At 53.9% G+C, this 23649-nt stretch overlaps 1 protein-coding gene across 1 annotated transcript; it reads left to right on the top strand.

The window, feature by feature from the left end:
• The first annotated feature begins 14293 nt into the window (after positions 1-14293).
• On the top strand, positions 14294-15072 carry LOC147984904 (uncharacterized). The gene is made up of 2 exons (XM_087541314.1): positions 14294-14561; positions 14633-15072. Exons 1-2 carry the CDS (start codon positions 14294-14296, stop codon positions 15070-15072), a joined length of 708 nt encoding a protein of 235 aa, XP_087397440.1.
• The last annotated feature ends 8577 nt before the right edge of the window (positions 15073-23649 follow it).

The following is a 23649-nucleotide window of genomic DNA, read 5'->3' as shown; positions in this document are numbered from 1 at the left end:
CGGCGACGACAGAGACGACAGAGCGGCTCGAGAATGCTCTATAGGGCACCGTTTTGAGCGTGGTTTGTTGCTACGACTTGCTGGCGCTCTTGCGCATCTAGTGGTGGCAGCAGTAGCAGCTGGGATGGCCTAGGTTGACGGCGACGACGACTTGTGCGGCGGCCGGCGTTCGGCCAACGACGGGTTGGTTGCTACGGGGCGCTAGGGGGATAAACTGGCAGGTGCTACGCGCTCCTGGGGGTTCACCAAGCACGGTGACGCGCTTAGGCGCGGGCTGCGGTGACCCTGGCCACGGCGGTGAAGAACCATGGCGGCGGTGAGCTTTCGGCTCCGGTGGACAGCGGGGCTAGAGGAGGAGAACGACGGCGGGGAGAGAGGGGTTCGGTAGAGGAGCTCACGGCGGGGTCGTCGGTGATCTCAGCGTGCTCGGGGATGGCCTGGTGATGACGAATCGGTCGACGATGGCCGTCGGTGCAGAGGCGAAGATGGCGTCGACGACGGCGCTCCAGGGCGTCTGGCGTCATGTGGCTCGGCGGAGAGGACCGGGGCGTCACGGCGGAGCTCGGGGGCGCGTCGGAGAGGGTCAGAGATGGCTGTGGCCGTGGGGGAGCTCGTCGACGGCGACGGCTGCGTTCGGTCGCGCTCGTGGAAGGGACTAGAGGGTGAAGGAGAGAGCAGAGAGTGAGGGAGAGGAGCGAGGGGCGTCTCCGTGGCATCGCTAGAAGGTCCGGGGAGGAAGCAGGAGGTGGCCGGAGCAGCGTCGGCGCTCGCCACGCACCTGGTTGTCCTCCTGGCAGAGGAGGAAGATGATAAGGGCGCTGGGGGGCTGGGCCGGCCACTTGGGCCGCCAGGTGGGCTGCAGGTGGGCTGGCAGGTAAGGCCAGGTGGGTTTTTCCTCTCTCTCTTTATTTTATTTTTCTAATTCTGTTCTGTTTTCTATTTTGCAGGTTTGTTTTGAATTTGGTTTTGGAATCAATTCAATTTTGTTGCTTTTGGAAATATTTTTAGAAGCTAAAAGAATTAAACCAAAGCTCCATAAAATATTTCAGAATTATTGGACCTATATTTATTTAATAGTAGATATAAATCCAATTCAAATAATTATTGATTTAATTCAAATGCCCAAAATAAATGTTTCTGAGACACCAAAAATATTGGTTTGGATTTTACCTCTTGCCAATATTTCCAGAGGATAACAAGAACATTTTCTTGGACTTATTTGAAGAAATTTTATCTTGATCATTTTTAAAAGGATTCTGAGGCTTTGAAAATTCCCCAATTCAAATTTCATTTGAATTTAAACATGATGCAACAACCAAGCTAGTCCAAGGCCAAGGTAAAGCTAGGGATGTGACATGTATAGACATGGCCTCAGAACACTAGAGACCGAAAGGACGAACGTGAATCATAGTAGATATGATCAACATAGAGATGTTCACCATTGATGACTAATCCATCTCATGTGATGATCGGACATGGTTAGTTGATTTGGATCACGTATCATTTACATGACTTGAGGGATGTCTATCTAAGTGGGGGTTCTTAAGTAATTTGATTAATTGAACTTAATTTATCATGAACTTAGTCTTGATAGTTTTTGCATATCTATGTTGAGGATCAATGGACCGTGCTACCGTTCTTCTAAATTTTAATGCGTTCCTAGAGAAGGCTAAGTTGAAAGATGATGGTAGGAACTACACGGACTGGGTCCGTAACTTGAGGATTATCCTCATTGCTGCACAGAAGAATTATGTCCTTGATGCACCGCTAGGTGAAAGGCCTGCTGCAGGAGCATATTCTATTGTTATGAACGCCTGGCATGCTCGATCTGATGACTACTCGATAGTTCAGTGTGCCATGATTTACGCCTTAGAATCGGGACTTCAAAGACGTTTTGAACGTCGTCGACCATATGAGATGTTCCAGGAGTTGAAGTTAATATTTGAAGCAAATGCCCAGTTGAGAGATATGAAGTCTCCAACAAGTTCTATAGCTGCAAGATGAAGGAGAATGGTTCTGTCAGTGAACACATACTCAAAATGTCTGGGTATCATAATCACTTGACTCAGCTGGGAGTTAATCTTCTAGATGATAGTGTTATTGACAGAGTTCTTCAATCACTGCCACCAAGCTACAAAGGCTTCTGTTGGATCGCGGGTTCCGGCAAAACCCTTAAGGTTTGAACACTTGGGTGCACGCGAGATCTCCCACCCCCCTATCGATCCGCGTCCTAACTTAGCCTAGATCTCACGAACTAGCTCGGCGAACTCGCAACACAAAGGACACAAGATTTATACTGGTTCGGGCCACCGTTGTGGTGTAATATCCTACTCTAGTGTGGTGGTGGTGGATTGACTCTTGGGCTGAGGATGAACAGTACAAGGGGAAGAACAACCTCCTCAGCTTGAGGTGTTCTTGTGCTTGGTGCAATTGTGTGGCTTAGGATGATCTTTGATTCTCTCCCTGCCTATGGTGGTGGCTAGTCCTATTTCCGGTCCTCTCCCCAAATATTGAGCGGGAAGGGAGCCAACAAAGGCCAATTTGAAAGGGGACAGCTAGTACAAGCTATCCTGACAAAAGGTGGTCTTCATCTACCAAAGGTTCTAGCGGTGACGCCGTCCTGGGCTCCACGGTGACCTCCATCTTGCCGTCCTTCTGGTCTTGGTCTCATTACACCAATATGGAAACAAGGACGATGCGCGCACTGGCGCCCGCCTGGCGCCTTCTTGGCATCGATCGTCATGGCTCACGTTACCAGAACCTCATGAGGTTTGCGCAACCTTGAACTCTCCGCCCCTCACGAGCCGACCTGATGAGGCTTCTCCTGAGGAGGTCTTGTGTCGTGCGCCTCGCGAGGCTTGGCCCCTCGCGAGGGTCTTGATTCCTTGTTGATGAAGATGGGCCGTACAGGCCTGCCAGCAAAGCCACGCCATGGGCCACAGGCAGGCAAGTCTAGGGACCCCCATTCCTAGAACGCCGACAGTAGCCCCCGGGCCCAAGGCGCGCTCGGGCTTGGCTTCTAGGCGAAGCCAAGGTTCAACTATGAAGCGCCGCGGGCCCCAATAGCTGGCGGCCTCGATCGACGCATGGCGGTTGATTGGACGTGGGCGTATCCACTTCCCCACACTGCCTTGATACCCGCCTGGCTAATCGGCCACCGCGGTTTACACGGTTATTCTTCCATCGCTTGCGCCATTCTCCTCTATTTCCTCTGCTTCACCCAGACTATGCTCCTCTTTCCAATCTGCCCTTAGCTCTGCTCGCCCCATTGCCATGGCGCCGACGCAAGCGGATAAAGGGAAGAAGCCTCTGTCTTCGGCTAGTGCACCCCGGCCGCCGAGCCCACAGTAGGCCGATCGCGGGTGCTCAACGATGAGGCCATGGGCAAGGTGCGTCACATGCTCGCATCCAGCTTAAACGAGTGGGGAGGGATGGTGGCTTGGCCTGCTTCCCGTGCTCGCATTGACCGGACGGCCACTGAGGTCCGTTCTTCATTGACGCCCTTTGGGCCGGCTTGGTCACTCCTTTCTCCGCCTTCCTCAACGCAGTGCTTTCCCATTACCAGATCCACATGATGCACCTTGATCCCCAATCCGTGACCCTGCTTGCCATCTTCGCCTTCGTTTGCGAGGCCATGGTCAGCATTGCTCCTTCTGTGGCTCTTTTCCGCCACTTCTTCTCGTTGTACCTGATTGATCCTAGGCAGAGCTCCGGGTGCCTGAGCTTTCATGCCGTCGCGGCGACGGCTAGCGACGGGATTGACTTCGAGCTTCCACCATCCGCGAGCGGGTTCCGGACACGGTGGGTGTTTGTTGACGCCGGAGTGCTCAGCCCCCTGCTCTCTTCTCCGTCTGAGCCCGCTATTCCTAACTCCGGCTAGTGCCACCGGAGCCTCGCCGATCCACACCTTGTCCCCGTCTGGCTAAGGTTGAGAGGGCTCAAAGACCTTGGCTGACTGCGCCTATGGTGGTGAGGGAGTTCGTCCGGTGCCGAATTGCTCCGCTTCAGTGCCACTCCCGGCCGATGTGGGCCTTGCTCATCAGCCAGGACCACATGAGACTTTAGGAGTCTAAGATCCCCCATGAGGCACGGAGAACGGTGTTTGAGGTCCTGACAGGCGTCCTGTTGCCGGACGACTTGCCGAGGAAGAGTTGTGTTTTGTACAGCTGCTCGAACAAGATGTCCTTCACGGAGCAGATGCCCTCCTTTGACGAGTGGGGGTTGCGCACAGCTGGCCTCGTGGGGACCCACGAGAACCCCATCATCGTGGTTCCTTTCCTTGACGCTGGTGCAGATCTCGCCCCAAGTGTTGGTGTAGGGGGGCATGCACCGCTGGGGCCTATAGTGAAGGTGCCGAGATGCTGATGCCGCCCAGGGCTCCCGAAGCGTCGTGCTCGGGGTCCCATGACTCTTGCCCTGGGGCGGCGGTTGAAGGGGCAATGCAGCCCGCGTCTCCCGCGGCTGGGGCTCCTGAGGCCTCAGCAAGTCACTGCGAGGTAGAACCGACCATCTCTCCTCAGCCTGGCGCTTCTGAGGCTGCCCCTTCGAGCACTTCTCCAGCCGTGCCTCGCGTCGGCCTCCATGTCCAGCGCTTCGGCCAGCTGTGCGTGGACTTCGCAGAACTCCGCAAGAGAAAGGGGTCCCCAAGCTGCGGTAGCGACACCTTCGGGCCGTTGAAACGGAGGAAGTATATCGCCGTTGATGAGTAAGTACCTTATCTTGGTGATCTTCTGTGTGCCGCCTTCCTTCCTGACGATTGTCCCCTCAGGACCCCTTCTGCCAATGCCATAAAATCTCCTGAGAAGCAGCTCCCTCTCGTCCCATTGCACACGCCAAGCTCGGGCGCCGCAGGCTCGTGCGCCGCCCATGGCGTGGGGTCCACCATGGGAGTTGGCCCGTCATCAGGGCATCTTGAGCTCGCGCCTTCACCGTCCTTCCTTCGCGGCCTGGCTCGGAGCGCGGCAAGCATGCGAAGGGCTCCTCCCCTGATCACTACCGGCGGCTGGCTGGCTTCGATCATGGGGTCCTCTTCAAGCAGCGGGGCCCGTTTAGTTCGGGCCCCTCACGAGACCAAGCCGGCGCCTGGGGCAGCGCCAGCCCCTAGCCCCCTACTAAGAGGGGACGTACCGCATTGGGCGTCACCCACATCCCTCGTAGCGGAGGGCAAGATGAGCCGTGCGCTTGAGTTCGAGCAAGGACGGAGCGTTGTTCGCATGAGCTCTTCTAGGAGGCGATGGGCGTGATGAACCAACTCGGTGAAGAACATGAGGGTGTCGGCGCGTGCCTCGAGGCCAAGAGTGTTCGGTTGGCGGAGGAGTGGCACAAGATGAAGGTGGCCATCAACCTCGGGCGCCACCAGTATGAGCTGGACAACAGGAAGGCTGAGGCTTCTCTTGCAGCCTCCCGTGAGGCCTGCTCCCGAGCTTTGGAGGAGGCTCGGGAAGCTAACCGCCACTGCGAGGCCGCGGAGAAACGTGCGTGGGAGCTCCATGCCTGGAGCACTGTCTTGGATCAGCAGGTGGAGGCGCGCAGGGCTTCTCTTTAGTCGTTGAGGGGGTCGCCCGCTGAGGAGGAAGAGATCCGGAAGCGCGAGGAGGTGCTGGCGCTGGAAGCCGTGGAGCGCAGCCTTTTACTTGAGCGGCTGGAGACGAGGGAGCGCCAGGTTGCTCAGGCAGAGGACGAAGTCGGCGCGCGCAAGGTCAGGGCCCAGGAGGAGGTCGACCACCATGTGGCCGAGGCTCACGCGGATCTCAAGAGCAGGCACAACCTGAAGCTAAAGCTCGTGGAAGCTGGGGCCGCTGGTAGGACTGCTGCCCTCAAGTCCCGGCTGGTCGAGGTGGAGCGGTGTGAGGAGGCCACCGCATCAGCCCTGGCCTCGGCGCAGGCTGAGCTGGTTTCATCCAGTACCACGCTGCTCTCTCTTCGGCAGCGGGTCGCCGACATCGAGTGTGTTGCGCGGCAGAACAGGGACGAAGTGCTTGAACGGTGGACGTTGGAGCGTGTGCATGCCCCCATGCTTCAAGGCCTCAAGAACAGGGTCAACACCGCCCTGGGCCATACCTGCGATGAGAATGCTCCTCATCATCATGCAAACGACTACGCCAGCCACCTCCGCTTCTTTGAGGATGTGGTGACGCGCCTGCAGAACCGTTCCGAGAGGGCTCGCCAACTTGTTGAAGAGAGGAGTCGCGGTCTGCTCGGGCGCATGTTCTCCTGCGTCTTCAGCCACCTCCGGAACATCGACCCCAACTTCAATTTTCGCGCCGCCATTGCTCCCGTATCGGAAGCCATCTGGGGCGATCTGGCGTGATGGTTTGACGACAATGTGGATGCGCTGGTCAGGGCATTTGCTTCTTACGACGACGGGGTAGTGGTCGTGGCAGACGAAGGTGACGTGGTTGACGACGGCGACGCCGGTGCCTGTGAAGGTGGAGGCGACGCCAACGATGGTGACAACGACGCCAGCGGTGCTTCAGAAGATGATATGGGTGACGCAGCGAGCGACATATCCGGCTGATTCGTCGTTCCCCTGCCGTTTACCCTATAAAAACTTGGGCGTGGCCCCAGAAGATTGTAAGAGCATTTTGAGAGGGGGCGCCCTCATGTAAACAATCGTAGCTTTTATCCTTCTGTGTCAAATTGAGTATGCGTCTTCACGAGCTTACGCATGCCGGGGCAAGGTTGTTGTTGCGGTTTACCTTAGCTTGGACGAGCCCCAAAACCGGCCCGAGGGGTTGCAGGTTTTTGAGGAGCTCCTGAGGAGTTCGTCGACACGCCCGAGGGGGCCACGTGATAAGCATGTGCCAGCAACGGCTTGGCGCGCGTGTGTGGCTCGTGTGCTTCATGCCCAGCCCGGCTCGCGAGGGGCCCGTGAGGGGGAGCGACTGGAGCGAACTCCGAAATAAGGCAAGCACTAGACTGCGAGAAATAGCTCGAACGAGAAAATGCACCCCCTCGCACGCATCAACTAAAATTCAACTTCAACTGAAATCCAAATCCAGAAGGCAGGGTTACAGAAAAGAGATCCAAAGCAAATGGCTGCGTCCGGCGTCTAGTCTAGTCTTCGACGTCTTCTCACCAGCGCGGAGCTAAGTGCTGCCACTAGGTGTGGGAGGGTGCCCCCGAGGCCCGAGGGCGGCTCTCCTGAGGCTCCGGGGCGTGTACAGCCCCACTCATTATTACGTGAGAGTGTCACGGGCGGCGATCCTCACAGGCGTGAGCCTTACTTCGTATCGCCTGATGAGGGCCCCGCCTTGCGCCACCCCCTACCAGTGCTGGGACGACCGAAAACCATGACGGCCCAACGAGGGCATAGGGGACACCAGTGGAGCCCTTGGCGACCACGGGTCCTCTACCAGGGGATAGGTCGCCATCGCCACCCCAGCGGAGGGCCTACCTCCGGGTGTTGCCTTGCTCCGCGCGACACAGGGAGGGGCCTTACTCCTGGCCCCTTCCACGCAGCCCCCAGCGGGTCTCTCCTGTCGGGGCGGGCATTGCCTTGCCGGAACCATCATTTGGTGTCATGACCTGGTTCATCTGTGACTCATGGTTAGCGTAAGCTTGCCCCTGAGGGATTAATCATACTCTGTATCTGTCGTAGATGGCATGGCCGGCGGGGCTCTCTGGCGGCTCCTGGAAGGCTTCAGCTCCTAACGCCTCCTCCTCCCATCCTGGCCCGAGGAACGAGCCGAGGCCGTCCTCCGGCGTGTACTCCTGATCCATCATGCGGGGCATGTAGGCCTCCGAGGCCACTGCCCCAAAGACCTCGCTGAAGTGCCCCACGCTCAATGTCGCTCGGCCCGTCACGCTGTCCTAAGGATGGCGGGGCGGTGTTCCGATGAGGCCATGTGCGAGGACGCTCGTGCCCGTGCCAGTCTGAGGTGGCTCGGATGCGAGGGGGCGCCCTCTGCCGTGGACCGTGCTGATGTCGACGAAGCTCCCGGGGGGACTTGGGGGTACGATGGTGTGGCGAGGCCCGTCATGGGATCCTGCCGCTGCCTGGGGCGTGCGCTGGTAGCTGAAGGGCGGTGCTCCCGTGGCCACCGCGTCCAGGACCTCGACGACGCGTTCCAGCAGTGCATCCCGACCGCTCTCCATCAGCCGGCACCGCAGCAGCTCCCGAGCCACTATGAGTGTGGCCCGCATGTTCGCCTGGTGTGCGGTGCCGTTGCCGCGGCGTGCCTTGTGGCCCTTGCAGCAGCTCGCGTCTGTCGGGGGGTAAGAGCAGAGGGTGAGTGGCCGCGCCGCCCACACCCCGTGGTGTTTCAGGCACGCGCCACCTGAGACGCGGGGTTGAGGTCTTCCTGGGCGGGCGGCACCACCCGGGCGGGACAGGCTGCCCATCGGTCGTCGTCAGCCCTCGGGTCACCGGACATCGGAACCGCGGAGCGTCGGCGGATCGCCTGGTGGGGAAGAAGCTCCGGCGCACCCCTACCTGGATTGCCAAATGTCGGATCATGGGTTCCAGCAAAACCCTTAAGGTTCGAACACTGGGGTGCGCGCGAAGATCTCCCCCCTATCAATCCTCGTCCTAACTTAGGCTAGATCTCACGAACTAACTCGGCGAACTCACAACACAAACGACACAAGATTTATACTGGTTCGAGCCACCGTTGTGGTGTAATACCCTACTCCAGTGTGGCGGTGGTGGATTGCCTCTTGGGCCGAGGATGAACAGTACAAGGGGAAGAACAGCCTCCTCATGTTGAGGTGTTCTTGTGCTTGGTGCACTTGTGAGGCTCAGGATGATTTTTGATTCTCTCCCTGCCTATGGTGGTGGCTAGTCCTATTTATAGAGGCCCTGGTACTCTCCCCAAATATTGAGTGGGAAGGAAGCCAACAACGGCCAATTTGAAAGGGAACAACTAGTACAAGCTATCCTGACAAAAGGTGGTCTTCGTCTGCCAAAGGTTCTGACGGTGACGCCATCCTGGGATCCATGGTGACCTCCGTCTTGCCGTCCTTCTAGTCTTGGTCTCGTTGCACCAATATGGAAACCTTTTCTTGATGCCTCGGTACTCCGCGCCTGCGCTTGCCCCCTTAGCACTAAAGAGGAAACAAGGACGATGCGCGCACTGGCGCCCGCCTGGCACCAGCCTGGCCTCGATCGTCACGGCTCACGTCACGAGAACTTCACGAGGTTTGCCCGACCTTGAACTCTCCGCCCCTCACGAGCCGGCCTGATGAGGCTGCTCCTGAGGAGGTCTTGTGTCAGCCGCCTTATGAGGCTTGGCCCCTCACGAGGGTCTTGATTCCTTGTTGATGAAGATGGGTCGTACAGGCCTGCCAGCAAAGCCACACGATGGGCCACAGGCAGGCAAGTCTGGGGACCCCCGTTCCCAGAACACCGACAGCTTCATGCTGAACTATAATATGCAAGGGATGGACAAGACAATTCCCGAGCTCTTCCCAATGCTCAAAGCTGCGGAGGTAGAAATCAAGGAGCATCAAGAGTTGAAGGTTAACAAGACCACTAGTTTCAAGAAATATGTGAAGGGAAAGAAGGAGAACTGCAAGAAGAATGGCAAGAAAGTTGGCACTCTCAGGAAGAAGCCCAAAGCTGGACCCAAGCCTGAAACTGAGTGCTTCTACTGCAAAGGGAGTGGTCACTGTAAGTGGAACTGCCCCAAGTATTTGGCGGATAAGAAGGATGGCAAATTGAACAAAGTTATATTTGATATACATGTTATTGATGTGTACCTTACTAATGCTCGTAGTAGCGCATGAGTATTTGATACTGGTTGGGTTGCTCATATTTGTAACTCGAAACCTGAGCTACGGATTAAACATAGATTGGCTAAGGACGAGGTAACGATGCAAGTCAGGAATGGTTCCAAGGTCTATGTGATCGCCGTCGGCACGCTACCTCTACATCTACCTTCAGGATTAGTTTTAGACCTGAATAATTATTATTTGGTGCTAGTGTTGAGCATGAACATTATATCTTGATCTTGTTTAGTGTCAGACAGTTATTCATTTAAATCAGAGAATAATGGTTGTTCTATTTATAAGAGTAATATCTTTTATGCTCATGCACCCTTGAAGAGTGGTTTATTCTTGTTGAATCTTGATTGCGGTGATACACTGTCGGCGTTCTGGGAACGGGGGTACCCACACTTGCCTACCTGTGGCCCATGGCGTGGCTCCATCAGTGCCCTGGTATGACCCATCTTTAGCACCAACAACTCAAGACCCTCGCGAGGGACCAAGCCTCGCGAGGCGGAGGACGTCAAGCAAGGTAGTCAGAATCCCAACTCGACTGCTAGAATCCTATGACTTCACGACCCTACGGAAGCATGTTGATCCAAATACCACAATGAATCTAGACCAGGTAGAATCCATGTTGAGTCGCGATCCACATCATAGAATCCTGTACAAAACTATACAATCCCGACTATGCTATGGACTATGTCCGATTCTACTAATTTATCTAAGTCGTTTGTTTAGTTGTAGAAGAATAGTATGCCATCATCCAAACCCATTTTCATATACCTCATGGACCTTTATTCCCCTCCCAAGCCCGAAGGCTCAGCCGCCGACATCTTTGATCTAGCTCTCAGAAACCCTAGATCAAATTTGAGGATCAGGCTTGTCGACAGATGGAATTGGTGTGAAAATGAGGATGCTTCAAGACTGATCGGAGAAGGAGAGCAAGACCTTTCAAGGTTTAGCACTGCAGGTCAGATAGACAAGTGATCGACTATTCACGCACTCTAAAAAGAACCTAAGTAAATTTCCTGCATTGAAGGCTTAAATGTTCTACATATTTTCCTCTCATATATGTTCCATACATGCGAGCTAGATGGTAGGTTAGCCATAAAAAAGTGGAATACAACTAGCATTGATGTGTACATTCTTTGCTCCATATTTACTGTCAAAACTCTATAGAACCCATATAAATTTCTTGTGTGCATACAAAATATCCTATTTGAGTAAATCTAGAAGAATCCTCGATTCCACGACTCCATTCTATCAGAGGAAAATCCATCGTACTCCGAATCCCGACTCTAACTACCTTGACGTAAAGACCTCCAGAAGGAACGGCCTCCTCAGGCTGGCTCCTAAGGAGCAGTGATTTCTATGCAAGCCCTGACCTCGTGAGGTTCGGATGACGCAAGCCATGATGACCAAGGCCAGGCAGGCGCCGACAGGCGTAGTACAGCAGGTTTCCTATTTAGTGCTAAGGAGGCAGGCGCATGCATGGAGTCCCGAGGAATCAGCCAAAAGATTCCATTTCTATGCAACAAGATCAAGACCGCCAGGACGGCAGGAAGGTGGTCATCGCTGAGCCCACCACGGTGTCACGACCAGAGGATTTGCAGGAGAAGACCACCTTTTGTCAGGATAAGATGTACTAGTTGTCTCCCTTCGAATTTGGCCGTTGTGGTATCCCTTCCCTCCTTCATTTGGTAAGAGGAGAAAGGCCACTATAAATAGAGCCTAGCCACTACCGTAGAGAGGATCGGGATCCATTCCATCCACACGCCCACCAGCTGACTCGAGCGCAAGAACACACCTCTTGAGGTTGTTCTCCCACTATACTTGTTCATCCTCAGCCCACCTCGGGGCCAATCCACAACAAAGTAGGAGTAGGGTTTTACACCACAAGGTGGCCCGAACCTGCGTAAACTAATGTGTCCTGTTTCCTTCCAGTTCAGCAAGCTAGGCCGTGGGATCGAGGAGTTGGCAGCCTGCGGAGGTTGAGTTCTTCGCACACAACCCAGAGTTCAAATCTATCAACGGTCTGCGGAGCCCGGAATCCAATATTTGGCGCACCAGGTATGGGTGCTTGACGCATGTTTGCCTTCCCGTCGGCCATGCTCCGTTCTTGCCAAGAAGGTTCCATGGCCAACACCGCTCCACCCATCGCCACGCTGGGTGCGTCAGGAGACACTCTGGGCCACCGGGCATTCTCCCCCGCCCTCCAGCGAGTGTAGTGGCCACCGAAGTTCAGACTGGACTGCCGCTGCGGTACGACGGCATGGCATACCCCGTGGGATTCCTCTAGGCGTACGAAGGGGCGGTTTGGGCAGCAGGCGATGACGAGAAGGTCGCGGCGAACTGGCTACCCATGGCCCTTACAGGCGTGCGACGCGCCTTGCTCCTCGGCTTGCCAGAGTCCTAAGTGGCCTCCTGGGAGGAGCTATGCGACCCCTTCATCGCATGCTTCGTAGCACCAACGCCCCATACCGTCGTGGCACTCCTTAGTGGCTCACAGGCGCCGGCCTCGGACCGCCACGTCAAACAGTTCTTCCGCTAGATGAGTGCCGCCCACGCGCAGCGGGGAGCTCCTTCGGGTTGGGCGACGTCTAAAGCCTATCTCACCTTCGACTCAAGGGACCACCCCACGAATGTGGCCAGCACCGGCATGCTCCCAATGCTCTGCACCCCACCATCTGCAACGTGGCAGTCACCAAGACCCTCTTCGATAGCGGCGCCGACCTCAACGTCCTCTCCGTGGAAGCATTCGGCCAGCTTCATGTGCCCCACGGCCGGCTCCGCCCTACCAAGCCTTTCACCGGGGACATTGATGGCTCTACCTACCCCCTGGTGCAGATACGCCTCCTAGTCACCTACGGCACCCACGACAACTACCGCACCGAGCTCATCGACCTCGACATCGCCCGCAACGACTTACCATACAATGCCATCCTCGAGTACCCGGCCTTGGCCAAGTTCATGGTGGCAACCCATCCCGGCTAAAACCTCATGAAGATGCCAAGAAGAAGCGGTGTTCTCACAATGGCAGGGGATACCAAGGAGGTGCTCTTGGCCCTCAAGCTTGCCTTCAAAGTCGCAACGGCCATGCGGCCGAGCAGGTGGAAGCCTCGGAAGGCCCGGGGGCTGCACCAGCGAAGAAGAAGCAATTGTTCTCTCAAGATCGGGCCTGAGACGAAGCAGGTGCTGGGCAATGAGGCGGGGCGTCGGGCTCCACCTTTACCATAGGCGCCGGCCTCACCAAGAAGAGGCGTTGGTAAATTTCCTATGCATGAACAAGGATGTGTTTGCATGGGAGCCCAAGGATCTGGTCGGGATCCCGAGGGGGATAATCGAGCACCACTTGAGGGTGTGCCCTAACACGGGCCTGGTGAAACAGAAGACATGGCGGCAATGCACAGAGAAGCAAGCGTTCACCATCCACGAGACCCACAAGCTGCAAGAGGCTGGCGTCATTCGGGAGGTGTGGTATACGGAGTGGCTGGCAAACCCGGTTATCGTCCCCAAGAAAGGCGGGAAGGAGCGCATGTGCGTCGATTTCACCAACCTCAACAAGGCTTTTCCTCAAGACCCCTTTTCGCTTCCATGCATCCATCAGATCATTGATTCCACCGCAGAGTGCGATGTGCTATGCTTCCTGGACGCCTTCTCTGGCTATCACCATATCATGATGGCGGTGCAAGATGTTGAGAAGACGGCCTTCTTGACCCCATGCGGGGTGTACTCCTACACCTGCATGTCGTTCGGGCTGCGTAATGCGGGAGCAACCTTCCAGCAGCTGATGCACATCGCTTTGGGGCGTAGGATCTGGAAGAACGTCGAGGCATACGCCGACGACATAGTGGTGAAATCTCGGTAGGCAAGGACGCTTATCGAAGACCTGGAGGAGACGTTTGCTAGCCTGCGCAAAGTGGACCTGCGACTCAACCTGGAGAAATGTGTGTTTGTCGTTCCGTACGTCAAGCTGCTTGGTTTCCTGGTGTCACATAGAGGGATCGAGGCCAACCCGGAGAAGGTCAAGTCCATAGAGAGGATGAGTCCACCGCAAACCCTCAAGGAGATGCAGAAGGTGGCGGGCTGTGTAACCTTGCTTCGGTCTTTCATCTCCAAGCTGGGAGAGCATACCCTCCCCTTCTTCAAGTTGATGGAGAAGAAAGGCCCGTTCGAGTGGACTCCAGAGGCTGACGCAACCTTCCAAGACCTCAAGAGGTACCTCACCAGCCCACCGGTGATGGTAGAGCCATGCCCCTTGAACCTTTGGTGCTCTACCTAGTCGCCACGCCCCACTCCGCCAGCACAGCGCTAGTGGTAGTGCGGGAGGAGCGCCCGGCCGAGGGCTCATGGACAAGAATCGCGCCCTCGGTTGAGGCGCTGCAGCCTCAGGATGGCAGTCCTGAGGCCTCAACCGCCGCACCGGTCAACAACGCTCCTGAGACCCTAGCCAGTCCTCTTGACAGCAAGGCTCCTAAGGACGGTGCTCCTGAGGCCACGGCCGTCCTGGTGGATGACAAAGGTCCCGAGGACCCTCTTCCCCACGAGGATGACAGTGTTGCATGATGAGCGGGTGTGCTACCCCATGCCGCAAAAGCTCTTGCTCGCGCTCCTCGTCGCCTCCCAGAAGTTGTGCCACCACTTCCAAGGCCATCCAATCAAGGTCGTCTCGGCTTATCCCTTGGAGAGGGTGCTCCGGAGCCCCAATGCTGCGAGAAGGGTTGCAGAATGGAACATTGAGCTGCAAGCATTCCAGCTGGAGTTCAGCACCACCAGGGTCATCAAGGGCGCGGCCCTCGCGGACTTCATGGCAGAATGGACTAACGTCCCTGGGCAAGAAGTGTGCGAGGACCGTTCTCTCATGCCCGTAGATGAGGCACCGGATGGCTGGGTCATGTACTTCGGTGGCGCGTTTGCATGCCAGGGAGGGGGGCTGGAACCGTGCTCATTTCACCTACCAACGACAGGCTCGACTACGTCATGCAACTCTTCTTTCAGCTCGGCGAGAAGGTCTCCAACAACATTACGGAGTGTGAGGGCTTGATCGCAGGACTCAAGGCTTCCACAGCTCTGTGGGTCAGGCGCCTCACCACCAGGGGCGACTCGCAGCTCCTCGTCAACTTCTATAACAAGAAGTACATGCCGAAGGACGAGCACATGGAGGCATACCTCGAGGATGTACGCAAGATTGAGAAACGATTCCTGGGCATGGAATTGCAGCATGTGCCATGTGGCACGAACAAGGAGGTGGATAACATTGCCAAGAGGGCATCACGGCATCTACCTCAGGAGCCTGGCGTCTTTGAGGAATGGCTCTTCAGGCCATCGGCAGCTCCCCCCACCCTGGGACCATCAACGCCTTAGGAGGAGCTCCCCCAGCGCCCCTCTCAGGCGCCCCAGCTTGTGGTCCAACCTCGGGAGCCCGCCTCCTCCTCGCGCTTGAGCCTTGGGAGGGGTGCTGGACCGAGGAGTTCAAGGTGTACCTACTCCAGAGCACCCTGCCGGAGACGAAGGAAGATGCGGAGCATGTGGGCCGCCAGACCACTACATACTGTATCGCGGACGGTGAGCTCTATCGAAGGTGTCCGAACGATGTTTCTTTACGATGCATCTCCATGGAGCAGGGATGTGAGCTACTAACCGGCATTCATAGCGGGGACTGCAGGCATCACTCCTCATCGCGCACCCTCGTGGGCAAGGCGTTCCGCAATGGATTCTACTGGCCCATGACGCTCAACAATGTCGCAGAATTGGTAAGATCCTGCGAAGCCTGTCAATTGCATGCCAAGTAGATCAACTAGCCCGCTCAGGGCCTCCAGACCATCCCATTCTCATGGCCGTTCGCGGCCTGGGGGCTGGACATCCTAGGCCCATCCCCTCAAGCGCCCAGGGGCTACCGCTACCTCTACGTCGTCATCGACATGTTAACCAAGTGGGCGGAGGTGGAGGCCGTTCGCACCATCCCAACTGGCTCGGTAGTTAAGTTCATGAAGGGCCTCGTGAGCGGGTTTGGGGTACCTAATCACGTCATCACCGGTAATGGCTCGTAGTGCACCAACAGCCTTTTCAAAACATATTGTGCTAACCTTGGAACACAAATATGCTACGCTTCGGTGGCACACCCCCGGAGCAATGCCCAGGCTGAGCACGCCAATGTAGAGGTTCTGAGAGGCCTCCCGGCAAGGACTTTGCAGGAAAAAGCTGGAGGCCTGCAGCAAGGGCTGGCTCGATGAGCTCCAGTCCGTGTTGTGGTCCATCCGCACCGCCATGACCAAGCCAACGGGTGAGACCCCATTCTTCCTTGTCGACGAAGCTGAAGCGGTTCTCCCTCACAAGGTCAAGCATCACTCCACGCGGGTCTTCACGTTTGATGAGGCATGCCAGGATGGCTCGCGTGGGATGGACCTTGTGTTGGGGCAGGAACACTGCCGCCAAAGGCTCGCTCCGAGCAGTGAGGTACCAGAAGGCACTGTTGCGGTACCACTGCTACCGCGTCCACTGCTGGACGCTCGAGGTAGGTGATCTCGTCGTGAGGCGGGTGCTCTCCAGGGAAGGCTGCATAAGCTCTCGCCCATGTGGGAGGGCCTGTTCAGGATCGCTCATGTCTCTAGGCCTGGCACTGCGCGCCTGGAGATGCAGGACGGGATCCCCATCCAGAACGCCTGGAACATCCAGCACCTCCAGAAGTTCTACCATGAAGTAAGTCCCCCTGCCTGTGAAGGTCTATTCATGACACTCTCACGTAATAATGAGTTGGGGCTGTACACGCCCCGAAGTCTCATGACCTCATCCCTGGGACTCACGGGGGCTCCCACCCACGTCCTAGTGGAGGCCCCATGCTCCTCGCTGGTGGGAAGACAAGAAGACTAGTCTATGTGCCAGACGCGGCTATTCTTTTGCTTGCTTTCTGTAGTTGGTTTTCAGGTTCTTGAATAAAATTTGGAGTTTTCGTGTCTTTATTCGCAAAAGTCAGGATTTTCTCTCTTTTTGCTTGCCTTTCCGACCTTGTCCCAGGGGGAGTGGCAGTTGCCTGTTGCTCCTCGTCGCGCATCTCACGCGCGGGGGCTAAGTAGGTGTGTGTGCCTGGCATCGCCCGCGACCACACCTCACCGAAGCCCTGTCGCCCCAGAGCTTCGGCGTCCTCAATCCTCGCGAGACGCTCTCGAACGAGCTCGTGAGCATACACACCCCCTCAAGTTTGTTCCTCCGGGCATCGCGACGCTTGGGGGCTTGTGCGAGTTAGGATGAGATGCCTCACAAGGCCTCCCAATTCTAAAAAATTCTGCACCTGCATGGCGTCTCCTGAGACTCGACGGCTCCTGAGTCGTCAGGAAGGAAGCCCTTGGAAGATACCTCTGGAAAGGTGTGCCCTTGTGGCATGGGAGACTACCACAATTAGATCGAGCTAAGTTACCCTAACCACACCTAGTAGAAACACGGGTATCACAACACAATATCAAAATAACAAGCATAGCATATGGCGCATGCGTCATGGTTCATTACACACCCCAGCAGGGCCCTCTACTTTTTTCAAATGGAGGAGAAGGGAAAGGTTAAACAAAAGCGGGCCGCACAGCTGCAGCAGCTCCCGAGGCCAGGCTCCAACGGCGCCTGAGCTCAGTCCGAATCTTCCTCCCGCTTTAGTGGAGCAAGGCGACGAGACGTCTCGTCGCCCTCCCCGATCCAAGCCCGGTGGCGTGGTGGTTTGTCGTAGCTGCCACTACTGGTGCCCTCACCGAAAGAGGAGCCGCCGCTGGAGGTAGCATGGCTATCGCCAAGGGAAAGCTCACCCTTGTCATCGTTGCGGTCGTCGCCAAGGGCAAGCTCATCGTCGCCGCTGAGATATTTCGGGTAGCACCCTACATGATGGTCGTCCTCCCCGATCACCCTCACATAGAAGGTCACGAGGCTGTCGTACCTGAAATGGAGGGTGCACCTCCTGCTCAAACCACACGCGTGGGCAAACGCCTGCCAACCACAGGTCAAGGACATGCTGCCCGTGGCGGTGACATTGACCCCAGCCCATGAGGCCCTGCTGCAGCTGCCGTCAACGTGCAATCAGAGGCCATCAAGCCCCGCGTTTGGTAGCTCACCCACGAAGAAGCGTGGGAGGGGGAGCCAGGTGCCAACGGGCCTCTCTGACCACACGACAAACACTGGGAAGGCATCCGCCGAGTGGAAGCGCGTCCGAGGAGGCCCTGCAACCAAGGCGCGCCTCCCCTCATCCTACGGGCTGCCCCGCCCTCGACGGCTCCCACCGAGAGAGGAAGTGCCGCCGTGGCCACCCAAGGCGATGCCGACCGTCGAAGAGGTGTGCCCGTGCCCCCAGGAGCCACTGCCGGGGTCGCGACATTCTTGCGGGAGCGACCGCGGCCTCTCTTGGGCGGTGGGGAACCCGACCCCTCCTTGGGGGCCTTCCCCTTTTTAGCTGTGGAGAACCTCCTCGTCGGCGCCATGGATGCTACGACAAGATAGGGAGACAAAGAAGAGTAAGGCAGATCGGGTGGCGAGAAGATGGACTTGAGCAGGGAGGGCTCTACATCTCCCCTCATTTATAGCCGGAGGGAGGCCAACCGCTGGCCTCCATGATCCCCAGTAATGATTGTTTTTCTGCATGTAGCAGGCTCTTGTCAAGTCCAACAGTTGCCGAGGCTGCATGGGGAAATGTAGATGCCCATGTCCCATCAAATGCCACGCATCGAATGAGGCGGCGACACTTCACCCTTGCCCTTTGGCTTCGGCTCGAAGTAAAGTCCGAGTGCACCTTGGGCCCGGGGGCTACTATCGGTGTTCTGGGAATGGGGGTACCCAGACTTACCTGCATGTAGCCCATGTTGTGGCTCCAACAGCGGCCTGGTACGTCCCATATTCAGCACCAACAACTCAAAACCCTCGCGAGGGGCCAAGCCTCGTGGGGCGGAGGACATCAAGACCTCCAAAAGGAGCGGTCTCCTCAGGCTAGCTACTGAGGAGAGGAGATTTCTATGCAAGCCCTCACCTCGTGAGGTTCGGATGATGCAAGGCATGACGACCAACGCTAGGCGGGCGCCAGCAGGCGCAGTGCAGCAAGTTTCCTCTTTGGTTCTAAGGAGGCAAGCACAGGCATGGAGTCCCGAGGAATCAGCCAAAGGTTTCCATTTCCATGCAATAAGACCAAGACTGCCAGGACGGCAGGACAGATGTCATCGCCGAGCCCACCATGGCGTCATGACCTGAGGCTTTGAAGGCGAAGGCCACGTTTTGTCAAGATAAGATGTACTAGTTGTCTCCCTTCGAATTTGGCCGTTGTGGGATCCCTTCCTGCTTCATTTGGGAAGAGGACCAAGGCCACCATAAATAAAGCCTAGCCACCATCGTAGAGAGGAACGGGATCCATTCCATCCACATAGCCACCAGCTCACTCGAGCGCAAGAACACACCTCCTGAGGTTCTTCTCCCATCGTACTTATTCATCCTCCACCCACCTCGAGGCCAATCCACCACAAAGCAGGAGTAGGGTTTTACACCGCAAGGTGGCCCGAACCTGGGTAAACTGTTGTGTCCCGTTTCCTACCAGTTCATCGAGCTAGGCTGTGGGATCGAGGAGTTTGCAGACTGGGGAGGTTCAGTTCTTCGCGCGCACCACAGAATTCGAATTTATCCAAGTTCTGCGGAGCCCGGAATCCGATATACACATATTCATAATATTGATGCCAAAAGATGCAAAGTTGATAATGATAGTGGAACATATTTGTGGCACTGTCATTTAGGTCATATTGTTGTAAAGCACCTGAAGAAACTCCATGCAGATGGGCTTTTGGAATCACTTGATTATGAATCATTTGGTACTTGAGAACCATGCCTCATGGGCAAGATGACTAAAACACCATTCTCCGGAACAATGGAGCAAGCCAATGACTTATTACAAATAATACATACCGATGTATGCGGTCCGATGAGTGTTGAGGCGCGGAGGGTATCGTTTTTTCTGACATTCACAGATGATTTGAGCAGATATGGGTATATCTAGTTAATAAAACACAACTCTGAAACATTTGAAAAGTTCAAAGAATTTCAGAGTGAAGTGGAGAATCATCGTAACATGAAAATAAAGTTTCTACGATCTGATCGGGGAGGCGAATATTTGAGTTACGAGTTTGACCTTCATTTAAAACCATGTGGAATAGTTTCACAACTCACGCCACCTGGAACACCTTAGCATAATGATGTGTCTGAACATCGTAACAGTACTTTATTAGATATGGTGCGATCTATGATGTCTCTTACCGATTTACCACTATCGTTTTGGGGCTATGCATTAGAGATAGCCGCATTCACATTAAATAGGGCACCGTCTAAATCCGTTGAGACGACACCATATGAACTATGGTTTGGCAAGAAACCTAAGCTGTCGTTTCTTAAAGTTTGGGGTTGCAACACTTATGTCAAAAGGCTTCAGCCTGATAAGCTTGAACCCAAATCGGAGAAGTGCATCTTTGTAGGATACCCTAAGGAAACAATTGGGTACACCTTCTACCACAGATCCGAAGGCAAGATCTTTGTTGCCAAGAATGGAAACTTTCTAGAGAAGGAGTTTCTCTCGAAAGAAGTGAGTGGGAGGAAAGTTGAACTTGATGAGGTAACTGTACCTTCTCTCAAATTGGAAAGTAGCTTATCGGAGAAATCCGTTCCCGTGATGCCTACACCAACTATAGAGGAAGCTAATGATGATGATCATGAAAGTTCAGATCAAGTTACTACTGGACCATGTAGGTCGAATAGAGCACATTCCGCACCAGAGTGGTACTGTAATCCTGTTCCGGAAGTCATGTTACTAGACCATGACAAACCTATGAACTACGAAGAAGCTATGATGATCCCAGATTCTGATAAATGGCTTGAAGCCATGAAATCTGAGATACGATCCATGTATGAGAACAAAGTGTGGACTTTGGTGGACTTGCCTGATGATGGCGAGCCATAGAGAATAAATGGATCTTCAAGAAGAAGACTGACATTGATGGTAATGTTACTGTCTACAAAGCTCGACTTGTCGCAAAAGGTTTTCGACAAGTTCATGGAGTTGACTATGATGAGACTTTCTCACCCATAGTGATGCTTAAGTCTATCCGAATTATGTTAGCAATTGGCACATTTTATGATTATGAAATCTGCAAATGGACATCAAAACTACATTCCTTAATGGATTTCTTAAAGAAGAGTTGTATATGATGCAGCCAAAAGGTTTTCTCAATCCTAAAGGTGCTAACAAAGTATGCAAGCTCCAGCGATCCATCTATGGATTGGTGCAAGCATCAAGGAGTTGGAATATACGCTTTGATGAGGTGATCAAAGGATATGGTTTTGTACAAACTTTTGAAGAAGCCTGTATTTACTAGAAAGTGAGTGGGAGCTCTGTAGCATTTATAATATTATATGTGGATGACATATTGTCGATTGGAAATGGTGTAGAATTTCTGGATAGCATAAAAGGATACTTGAATAAAAGTTTTTCAACGAAAGACCTTAGTGAAGTTGCTTATATATTGGGCAACAAGATCCATAGAGAGATCAAGACGCTTAATAGGACTTTCACAAAGCACATACCCTGACAAAGTTTTGAAAAGGTTCAAAATGGACCAGTCAAAGAAAGGGTTCTCGCATGTGTTACAGGGTGTGAAATTGAGTCACACACAAGGCCCAACCATTGCAGAAGATAGAGAGAAAATCAAATTCATTCCCTGCACCTCGGCCATAGGATCTATCATGTATGCTATGTTGTGTACCAGACCTGATGTGTGACTTTCCATAAGTCTAGTAGGGAGGTACCAAAGTAATCCAGGAGTGGATCACTGGACAACGGTCAAGAACATCCTAAAGTACCTGAAAAGGACCAAGGACATGTTTCTCATTTATGAAGGTGACAAACAGTGCATCATAAATGGTTATGTCGATGCTAGTTTTGACACTGATCAAGATGACTCTAAGTCACAAACCGGATACATATTTATTCTGAATGGTGGAGCTGTCAGTTGGTGCAGTTCCAAGATGAGCATCATGGCAGGATCTACGTGTGAAGCGGAGTACATAGCTGCTTCAGAAGCAGCAAATGAAGGAGTCTGGATGAAGGAGTTGATGTCTGATCTAGGTGTAATACCTAGTGCATCGGGTCTAATGAAAATCTTTTGTGACAATACTGGAGGAATTGCCTTAGCGAAGGAATCCAGATTTCACAAAAGAACCAAACACATCAAGAGACGCTTCAACTCCATTCGTGATCTAGTCAAGGAGGGAGACATAGAGATTTGCAAAATACATACGGATATGAGTATAGCAGACCCACTGACTAAGCCTCTTCCACGAGCAAAACATGACCAGCACCAAGACTCCATGGGTGTTAGAATCATTACAATGTAGTCTAGATCATTGACTCTAGTGCAAGCGGGAGACTGAAGGAAATATTCCCTAGAGGCAATAATAAAGTTGTTAGTTTATATTTCCTTATTCATGATAAATGTTTATTATTCATGCTAGAATTGTATTAATCGAAAACCCAAATACATTTGTGAATACATAGACAAACATTCTGTTCCTAGTGAGCCTCTACTTGACTAGCTCGTTGATCAAAGATGGTTAAGGTTTCCTAACCATGGACATGAGTTGTCATTTGATAACGGGATCACATCATTAGGAGAATGATGTGATGGACAAGACCAATCCGTTAGCTTAGCATACTGATCGTTCAGTTTTATTGCTATTGATTTCTTCATGTCAAATACATATTCCTTTGACTATGAGAGTATGCAACTCCCTGATACCGGAGGAATGACTTGTGTGCTATCAAACATCACAACGTAACTAGGTGATCATAAAGATGCTCTACAGGTATCTCCGAAGGTGTTTGTTGGGTTGGCATAGATCGAGATTAGGATTTGTCACTCCGAGTATCGGTCAGGTATATCTAGGCCCTCTCGGTCATACACATCATAAAGCTTGCAAGCAAACGACTAAGGAGTTGGTCACGAGGTGATGTATTACGGAACGACTAAAGAGACTTTCTAGTAATGAGATAGAACTAGGTCTGAAGATATCACGATCGAATCTCGGGCAAGTAACATACCGATGGACAAAGGGAATAACGTATGTTGTCTTAACGGTTCGACAGATAAGGATCTTCGTTGAATATGTAGGAGCCAATATGAGCATCCAGGTTCACTATTGGTTATTGACTGGAGAGGTGTCTCGGTCATGTCTACATAGTTCTCGAACCCGTAGGGTCCGCACGCTTAACGTTCGATGATGATATTGAATAATATGAGTTATGTGATTTCGTGACCGAATGTTTTTCCAAGTGCTAGATGAGATCACGGATATGATAAGGAGTCTCGAAATGGCGAGAGATAAAGATTGATATATAGGACAATCGTATTCGAACACCGGAAGTGTTCGGGAATGTTTCGGGTATTTATTGGAGTACCGGGGGGTTATCGGAACCCCCGGGGGGAATATATGGGCCATATGTGGCGCACCCCCCTATGGCAGGTGGCCGAATAGGAGAAGGAGAAGAGGGGGTCCCCCCCTTCCTTCTCTTCTTCCCCCTTCCTTTCTTCTTCGATGGAAAATGGAAAGGGGGCGCCACTTGGGGAAACCCCACGTAGCATTCAGATCCTACTTGGGGTTCCCCCTGGCTGCCCCTCCTCCCCTCCCACCTTTATATATGTGGGGAGGGGGTGCCTAGAACACACAACATCAATTGTTAGCCATGTGCGGTGCCCCACTCTAGAGTTTACACCCTTGGTCATATTTTCTTGGTGCTTAGGGGAAGACCTGCGAGAATCACTACACCATCACCGTCACCACACCGTCATGCTATCGGAACTCATCTACTTCCTCGACGTCTTGTTGGATCAAGAAGACGAGGGACATCACCGGGCTGAACATGTGCAGAACTCGAAGGTGCCG

The sequence above is a fragment of the Triticum urartu genome, chromosome 2A (genome assembly GCF_056163025.1).
Source record: "Triticum urartu cultivar PI428250 chromosome 2A, HENAU_Tu73, whole genome shotgun sequence".
Classification (NCBI taxonomy): domain Eukaryota; kingdom Viridiplantae; phylum Streptophyta; class Magnoliopsida; order Poales; family Poaceae; genus Triticum; species Triticum urartu.
Note: the sequence above shows the minus strand (reverse complement) of the source record. Positions and strands in the feature narration are given on the sequence as shown.

Excerpts from the sequence above, each read along its gene's own strand:
- LOC147984904 (XM_087541314.1), top strand. The coding sequence starts at position 14,294 with ATGCCGCAAAAGCTCTTGCTCGCGCTCCTCGTCGCCTCCCAGAAGTTG. Across the intron at positions 14,562-14,632 it reads GCAAGAAGTGTGCGAGGACC|GGAGGGGGGCTGGAACCGTG; the intron begins GTTCTCTCATGC and ends TTTGCATGCCAG.